At 35.2% G+C, this 9755-nt stretch overlaps 1 protein-coding gene across 1 annotated transcript; it reads right to left on the reverse strand.

Moving 5' to 3' along the window:
* Positions 1-4480: 4480 nt before the first annotated feature.
* LOC124927699 lies at positions 4481-9056 on the reverse strand. Its single transcript, XM_047468155.1, has 5 exons — positions 8151-9056; positions 7678-8102; positions 6627-7037; positions 6227-6295; positions 4481-6024 (listed from the first exon to the last, which is right to left on the reverse strand). The coding sequence occupies exons 1-5, from the start codon at positions 8612-8614 to the stop codon at positions 4565-4567; spliced, it is 2829 nt and encodes a 942-aa protein (XP_047324111.1). The 5' UTR covers positions 8615-9056; the 3' UTR covers positions 4481-4564.
* Positions 9057-9755: the final 699 nt, after the last annotated feature.

Below are 9755 nucleotides of genomic sequence, written 5' to 3' on the forward strand. Positions count from 1 at the left end.
TATATATATATATATATATATATATATATATATATATATATATATATATATATATATATATATACCTTTTTTTATAACTCGGGTGTTATTTGGAATAAATTCAAATAATTTATTATTTATTAATCAAAATTTTTAAAATAAATATTTAAATTATTTTATTGTTTATTCTATATAATATGTTTAAAATATTAAATTCTATTTTTTTTTCATTCATAAAAAGACCACTCCAATACAAGAATGGATCATTAAACTAAACAATAAAACATGTGAGAAAGAAGAAGAACAAACTTACTAAAAAAAGTTATGCAAAAAAGAAAGAAAAAAAAAGAGAACCAAAAATCCAAAATGGGGTGAGGCAAAAAAAATTACAATGACCACAAATTCTGAAAGAAGGCAATCACATGATCTCCAACAAATTTATCTGGGTCCGAGTCATGATTAATCCAACAATACTAATAAAGATGACATTATGAGTGAGACCAAATATTGTACATAAGTTGTTGAAAGCTCTACAATGAGACCACCCTATAATCTTGAATTAGACTTCTCAACAACCCTCAATAAAACATATATAGTAGTATCACAAACCAGGGAGTAGTAAAGGAGAAGATGGACATCATGTTTATTTAAGTGTATCATAGCGGCAACATTCCCAAACCTTCCTGAAATTCTTGGATTCGAGCCCGTCAGAATGTAAGTTCAGCACCATTAAATGTTTAAGTTCTCATCCATTGAGTTTCGACTATGATATTTTTATTAGGCACACTGGGATACTGACAATGGGCCTTAGATGAAGCCCAAGACAAGACCAAAACAGACAGGCTCATTATCCTATAGGGAGGGATTCGGTGATATTCCGCAATGCAACACGATTACAATTTTCATCAGTTATTTTGCATACATGAAAAGGAAGATATTTGATTATATTATTTCTATACTTAAGAAGATTGTAACAGTAATGAAGTGAAAATATCAATCTGAAATATTAATTACTTTCTGTGGAGAGTTTCAATTCCCTTCTTTCAATAGTCTCGATCTTTGAAATCCTTTCTGTTAGGAAGTCTTATGTACAACCTCCTCTTGATACCTAATGATATAAATAATTCATTTTCTTACTTTCAAATTACATTTTTTTTGTAACTAACCCAATATCAAACAAGCCCTAACTAAATCTTTTTCAAGTTGTATCCTGAGTCCCTGACATATGGTGGGCAGTCATTTGTATTTCATTTTCTTTGAAAAAGTCTAGCAGAGATAGTACTAGCTAGGTTTTAAATAGTCACGGCCAAATTAAATAAATTCATTTAATCACTAATATGTATCCTCTATAGCTAGGTATGTAGGTACGAAATAATAATGTTAAGATTTAGCTAGATGGATTCAAGAAGAGGGCATATCAAATACATGAATTTTGCGAGCCCTAAAAAGTTTAGAAGCTTTATGGACGTGACTTGAAATCTTTGGTTAAAGCTGACTGCAGCCTTAAATATGAGTGGTTTAATTATGGTAAGTGGTGCTGGCCGGAGATTAGACCAACAAACAAACAAACAAAGAAGAAAGAAGAAGAAGATCATCATCATCAACTCCATTCAAAAAATTGAGTGAATCAAGAAAGAATAATGTATTCATTCATATTCGATTACATATTATATTGGCAAGCTTATGCTACAGTACTGGGGAACATATTGGACCCACGCATGCTGCACAGTCAGCACCCATACCTCAGAACTATTTTATTACTATGCTTTTTCACTATTTTTTTTTTCAAATAAAGTTATATTATCTATTTGAGAAACATCATATTAAGTATTTGTAAATTAACAAATTTAGGACTATCAAAAACCCATATATAATCAACCTGATTTGAAACAAAAGAGAGTTTGCAATACGAGGCGTCCATAGATGATCATACTTTTCCTATTGAGTGGGAGAAACACATGTAAACTAGAAGGTAATTAAATTTCTTTCTATAAGAAATATAATCTTGATATTTAGCAAAGGGATGCAGATGTATAAAGAGGTAAATAATTCTTTTTTCTCAAGAGTGAAAACATAACTAAAAGTTATTGAAAATCACTAAATCATACATGATACATCGACAAACATAAATTGAGAAACCACAATGATATTAACTAGGAAGGTATAAAGCCTATCACAAAGATGGCCCAATATCAAGAATTCAAGATTTTCAGTTTCATTATGAACTAAGCTCTTGAGATTTTTTTATTTTTTTTAAAACGACTTATATCAAGACAAAACAATCTTTTGGCATGATTTAAACGAAATAAAAGCATAACACAAAAGAGAGTTTAAACACAAAAGATATTGAGAAAAATGTCAATTTTATTTATAAAGTTGGAACGAGGTGTTAAATTTATTTACAAAGTTGTAAAATTCTATTTATGTATATAAACTTGTCAAAATGTGTCAAAATTATTTAACATAACGGAATGTCTCAAACGGCGTTAAGTTTTTATCCACGTGGATATTTTTTTTTTATATTTTTTAACCTATTTTTTACATTTCAAACAGACCTTCTTTTTCTATTTAATATATAAAATTAAATAAATGAAATTTTCCTTCTTCTACCTACCATCATCTTCATCCCCTCTCTTCACCAGCAGACAGCCCACCATCATCTTCATCCCCTCTCTTTCACAGCGGCCGCAACCAATCTATTCACATTCAAGAACTCAACAAATCAAATCTCAATCTCCAGAGGATGTCGCAAGCTGTTTTTGCTATTCCTTTTTTAACTAGATCATTCATAGACTTTGATATTACTGTTATGCCTCATAATACAGACTTGTTTCGTGATCTGATCATCGAATGGACCAGTTTCGATCAAACAATATAATATCTGTAATAAACCTCGTTTATCTGCGATTGAACTCTGTGATTGAGGATCTAACTAAATGAGTTTCAAAACCCCAGCTGAAGCAATCTTGGAACTAGTTTTTCCTTCACGAAGAACAATCAGAAACAATGACAAACAAGTGACATATCACATTTAACTTATCAAAATCTCAATTTTATTTTTCAAAATTCTAACCATCCGCTAAAAACTTATTGTTCTAATTCCCTAGTTGCAGACAAATTATTCAAATGAAATCCAGAATTTCTAGTTTGATGTTTCGCATTGAATATATAACCTATTACTTTGACATCAATTGAGAAGAACATAGGGTGAAATTCAGAGAGAGAAGACAGAGTGGGTCTGAGAAATGGTGGATGAGATTTTGGAGATTAAGATTTAAATGAGAAGATTATGAATCGATGAAGGAGGAGAGAGAATGAAATTATTATTTATTTATTTATTAAATGTAAAGAAAAAGTCTGTTTGAAATGAAAAAAAATAAGTTAAAATAAAATATAAAATAAATATCCACGTGGATAAAAAATTAACTCTGTTTGAAACATTCCGTTATGTCAAATAATTTTGACACATTTTGACAAGTTTGTATACATAAATAGAATTTTACAACTTTGTAAATAAATTTGACACCTCCTTCCAACTTTATAAATAAAATTGACATTTTTCCCAAAAGATATTACATTAAAAGAAACAAGCAATTAAAATAAACTATAACGTCTTATTTGTGACTTGTGACTGCACTAAAAGGGATGCTCCAATTTCGACTAAGTACCTAATTATGTTCGGTTGTGAGAATACGCCTCCACGTCTGAATAAGTGAGTTTTCATCCACATCAATATCTTTTCAAACTTTGTCAATCATCCTTCGAATCCTTTTGAAAGCTCTCACATTTATGGTAGATAATAGCTTTTAAGAATCTTGATTTGAGTAATAAACTATATTTTGTATCCCTTGTACTTTATTTTATTGGAGATTTTTAAATATATTTATTTCTAGTTAATTAATCACAAATATGTCATGAAATATATCCAACTTCTCTAGTTTTCTACCATGGTCATCAATGAAAATTTATTTCCCTATTTTCAAAAGATTAAAGAAATATGAGAGCTTGTTTGATGTGAATCATTTGATTTAATCGATGATACAAACCACATTCACATAATGAAGTCATCAAATACCCAAATATCATTACTACATTCTTCAAAAGGTCTCAACCCTTTACTCAAATAGACCTAAATAATCATCTTGTTCATCAAATAAGTTTATGTTCATTAAAAACCCTACACCCACCTAACATCATAAAACTTCTTGAAAAATGAAATTCTAACATTCATGAATACAAACCTCTATGTATATACTAAACTTGTTTTCTTTACTCTAATATTAGTAAGACATCTATATTTATTTGTTTTTAGAGAAAATGAAATTTGAATAAATTAAAATATTAATAGGTAATAAAATTGATGGGAAGGAATATGGTCTGATGATTAAAAGATTAAAAAAGAAAGAAAAGAAAAGAAAAGATAGAATCAATGAAACAATTGAATTCCCAAAACAACCCAGGCCTAAGAATAGAATAGAGCTCCCCACCTCAAAGTATAGGCTAACAGTGTCACCCCCCAAATGAAATTAAAATCTCTGACTGACTATTCTATCTTTTCTTCTGTCCAGACAAGTCAAAATGCCTTTCAATAACTTCCACCCGCCGCCGCCGCCGCCGCAACGGCAGCAGCCGACATTGACGACTGAATTTGCATGAGGTGATGGTAACAGTCGGCCGCCGTCGGCCTCTGTTCTGGGTTGTGGTCCAAGCACCTGTTCTGCAACTCCTTCAGTAACTTCGGCACGCCGGCCAGCCCACAAGTCTTTACTAGATATCCCACACCCCATAAGTCTACTTTCACAGTATGTAACCCACGTCCCATCTCCGGCGCGTTCCTTCCACTCGCACCGTTGTGCGGATATATCTGCGGCGCCCCAACCGCCTCCTCGAAACCCGCCAGGAACCACTCGCTCTCCCTGTCGTTTCGCCTCATCACCTTGTCCCAACACAAATCTCGGTGCATGAACGACAAGTCGTGTAACGCAACCAAAGCCTTGGTCACGTACTTTAGAGCCTCAATCAGTTGATCGCAGTTTGTAGGCTTGAATCTGCAACCTCTCGGCTTCAGCGATATAGAAAGATCGTCCTCACACGACCGAACCATATATTCGGCGTGTGGAATGCGATGTTCAAGGAAATCGTATATTTCCTTGACCGCCAACCACTTTCTCTTGCCCGAGAAAGTCCTGCTAACCGTGTTTGGTGTCATTTCGATTATGTCTCCGTTACCCAATTCAATTCGTTCAAAATCGGTGTAAGGAAAGATCTTACTATGGCTTATGGAAATATTGTTCAAATAGGTAATACATCGATCGGCCAACAAAGTCAATAGCCCCGAGATTCTCCAACATGGAACCATAGCTTTCAATCGATCCGATGGCGAAGATAAGTCGAGAGTGTATAAATCAGTCCTGACAATGGAACGATCATGAGACGTTCGGGAGAGAGCACAAAATGTAACGGTGCAGCCCACCGCATAGTAACCCAACACATAAGGAAGATCAATGTATGTCCATAGGAACTTGTCCACAATAGTAGAAGACGGGTCTTGACAACCTTCTCTCAATCGGTCACATTCTTCCCCCCTCCATAAACATAGGTTTTTAACAAAACCCGCCACATTGGGCCATTGATCTTGGATAGTCTGATTGGATGATGGCATTAACGAAGGTTTACGCACTAGAATGAACTCGGCCGGGCTGAATCTAGACACGACTTTATTGATACAGTCGTCCCATAGCCCGATATACGATTCACGGCTTGATGAACCAACGGTTGGATTTTGGCGAAAAACATGAGCCATTAGGTCAAACATGATGCTTCTGCAATCGATTACGTCTGTGGAGGGGGAGGTTGTGAAGAAGAGTTCCTTACCTGATGGCAAGTCCCTATAGATGTCTTTGCGAATAGGGAAACGTAGGTCTTCTGATGGGGGCTCTTGCAAATGCCAGGAGAGGTCGAACAGACTTGGAAGAGTGCACGGAGGTGATCGGAGACAGCCTATGTAGTATTCTGTAAGGTCTTGAGTTTCCCAAGCAGCGGTTGCTGTTCCAAAGGGCAAGCAAGTGATATGATGATCAATATTCTAGCTCCCAATCACTCGATCTAGCTACATGTTACAAAATAATAAACTTCCCAATTCATGTGAAAAAATCAAATTTTTCATAACCTAATCACTAATCATTAATTAATCAAAATTCTTGTAGAGGGAGAGAGAGAAAAAATAATTTTTTGGGGGGAATCTTACATCTGATTGTAGATAAGGGTTCTGTAGATGAGAATTGACCTCTGTCGTAGGAACCTGAGATTCCGGAACATGCATAGCCGTTATAAGCCATGAATATTTTTTATATTTCATCATCTTCTTATTATTTCAAATTTCTAACTTTTCTAATTAGGAACTGGTTATGTCATCAAATGTGACATGTTTATTTAACTTTGGTGACTTGTATTAAATTGTTTAAAATCCATAGTCTAATTAAGAATATACTGTAGCAGTCTTATAAAGATTTGATTATTGATATATATGGTGAGTTTTAAATGATATTAAAAGTTTATATCAAATCAAATTCATAGCTAGCTAGCTAGCTTTCAATCAAAATCAAATAGGGTGGAGGGAGAGAGAAAGAAGAGGAGTGAGATTAACGTACCAGAAGGGGTAGGAGACGAAGATGACTTTCTTCTGCCAAAGACTTTGAGTTGCTGTCCAGATACGAATCTATCAACAGAGAATCCTTTAAGACTTCCTTCTTCAAACGCTTCCATCGGCGATGCGACCATCGAATCGTCCAAGAATGTCAACTCGTCAGCGTTCAAGAATCCAGACCCTTGAAGCTTTACCCTCCCTCTGTGTGTCTCACCATCCTCCGCCCACAGACTCACTGACTCCTCCCATATCATTCTCATCTTTCCTATCCGCCGGAGTGACGTCGCCGCCGCCGCCGTTAATTCTTGTGAACCTTCCAACCCTACCAAGCTCCCTCTTCCTCCTACCGGAATATAATTATAACCTTCTATCCCGCCGCTAACCACTGTCATTTGCTTTCCCCTACCTGCCACTCAACAAATTTAAGCTAACATTTTTAGATGTATATACAATCATCTTTTGATTTCAGTCAAAATTGAAGTTTAAACCCTATCCATTAAAACTAATAATATAGATCGATGAGTGTAACATACACAAATTCTTAAAGGGGTAAGCTAATAATGCATAGCCTTATAATGAGAGGTGGATTAATAGTAACCCTCATAGACAAAATGTTCTCCTTTGATTCAGTTTGTTACAATAGTTTATTTTCGGAACAAACTGAAACAAACGGGACTTTATTGAAGTTTTAAGAAAAAGTTTGAATTTTTTTCGATAAACTGAGTAGATTAAAGCTTATGAAAAACAGCTATAGTCATACAAATAAGCTATAGTAGATTCAAACACATTGGAATGTGATTATGGAATAAATCTGACAGTAAATAAGATGAATCAATCTAATCTTTGAGGCTTTTGGATTCAAAGGAGCACCGTATAGAAAGCATATATCTTTAAACTTCAAGAGAGAGAGAGAGAGAGTAGCTTGAAAAACTACTGTTTGTGATTGGAAGTAGTTATATATGTAAATAGTGTTGGACATGAACAGATAATGTATATAAGAGGCGCATGCATTTAACTGTTCATTTGATGATGTTTTATTTGAACATACGTACCATGGATAGAGAGTTCTTGGTCATCTCTAGAAGATAGTGGAGATACGTGAGAAGGAGGAGGAAGGAGAGCTTTTAGTGCAGATTCTCCCACTCCGAGAGCAATGCCGCCGGACCTGGTCTGGGGTGTTCTCACTCTAGAACCCATGAAATGCGACAGTTCCTCAAACACATCCTCGTCAAAAGAAGCAGGCAATCTATGCATCTTCCTCTCGTATGGAGAAAGCCTAAAATAACTTTTTCCGACATGATCTCTCTCTCCTCCTCTCTCCCATTCATAAACCTTCCTAAACTCACCCAACATGTTGTCCCACTTCGTCCCCGCTGTTTTCGCGTCTCTGTTCACACCATGCCGGTTTAAGAACTCCGCAACTTCTTTATCTTTATCCGCCCTCGTCTTCCCCCGCGACTGTGCGGCGGCTGACAGGCTATCGGCCGCGGCCTCCAAGGCGTCGAAGGTTCTGAATGAAGAAGACCCATCTGAGGAAATTGATTGGTACTGGATCCGCCATGCTTTGGCTAGCCAGAGCATCTCGTTGGGCTTCCAAACTGGGCTAACGTATTTACCCTTGCGGAATTGGGCTTGATGAGTCTGTTGTTGCTGTTGATCCCCTTCAGGCTTGTTGATTGTTATATCTAGTGAAGAAGGTCTAGGAGAATGCGAATGAGAAGGAGAGGGTGTGGTTTCTGATGAAGAACCGGCAGCTTGAGGAGGAGGTTGCGGAGGAGAGGGTAATGACTTCCATTGAGCTGCGGTGTATCTAGGGCGTTTGGGATTCGCCGGTTCAAAATTAGTGGAAGGAGAGATAAGAAATTGAGCACCGACGGCAACTTGCCTAGTATGATCTGTTGTGGATTGTTGGTTGTTGTCTGGAGAGGAGGAAGATCGAACTTGGTCAGGCAGGTTCTTGGTGGAATCTCCGCCCTTGTTGTCGGCCATTGGAGGTAAGAACTGAAATGAAGAAAGAAGGAAGGAAAGAAAGAAAAATGGAGGAATTTAAGAGAGAATTTGGAACAGTTTATAATCTGAGGGAACAGATTTAGGAGCTCGGTTCGCTGTCTGAAGGAGGAAGATATATAAGATTTGGGAATTGCAGGGATCTTTGAATGCTTTTAGGGGAGAGTTGCAGCTTGCAGGGGCCGGGAAAGTTTTAGGAGAGAGAGAGAAGAGGGGGAGGGAGAAGAAGGGAAGAGTGAAAAAGACTGGAGCAGAGAAAGTAAGGGGGATTGTGGAACCTGCTGTGAGAGGGACGTTTCAGAATTTCTAAAAGAGTTGATGCAAAGCTGTTAATTGACATTCATCAAAGAATTGATGTGTTTATGCTAAGTACCTTCTGTGCTTGCTAGCTTATCATGTTCAGATTTTGTCTAAAAGCTTATGTTCTCTCCTTTTTTTTTTAACAAAGGAATAGATTATTTCAAAAATAATTTTGTTGTAAGTAACATAAGTCATTGAAAATGGTTTGAAGGGTTTGTTTTTTTAGGGTTTTTTGAAATTCTGTCAAAAAAAATTCTTGTTATTTTATGAAAAATTTAAGTCATTTGAAGTTTTAATGGGTTAATTACTATAATATTATTTTTAATTAAAATTTATAATTTATAAAGATAAAGTGAAAGTATTTAGTGTTTTAATTGATTGAAAGAATGAGTTGATAGTTAGAATATATTAATTTGATAAATAAAAAATTATAAAAAAAGAATAAAATCTTAAAATAGATCTATTTGGAGTTAAAACTGGATGCTCAATGAGGCACATGAGGACTACAAGATTGGGAGTAAATTATTTATTCAATTTTATTTGTTATTTTCATTAAATAGTATAAAATAATAAAATAACAACACTTATTTTAACTAATAAAATAATTTAAGTGATAAGGGTGGTCTATAAAAGATGCAAGGTCACGAGTCATTTAGCTTTTTAACATTCAAAAAATTGTTTAAAAATTTGTATACATTAAGAATAATAATAATGACATAAATAATTATTAGTTCGATGATTCAAATAATGAGAAAATTTTGCTTAAAACAAACAAATTCAAAAAGTACCAAATTAAAAGAAATTCCTCAAAGTGATCTAGTTT

The sequence above is a fragment of the Impatiens glandulifera genome, chromosome 2 (assembly GCF_907164915.1).
Source record: "Impatiens glandulifera chromosome 2, dImpGla2.1, whole genome shotgun sequence".
Classification (NCBI taxonomy): domain Eukaryota; kingdom Viridiplantae; phylum Streptophyta; class Magnoliopsida; order Ericales; family Balsaminaceae; genus Impatiens; species Impatiens glandulifera.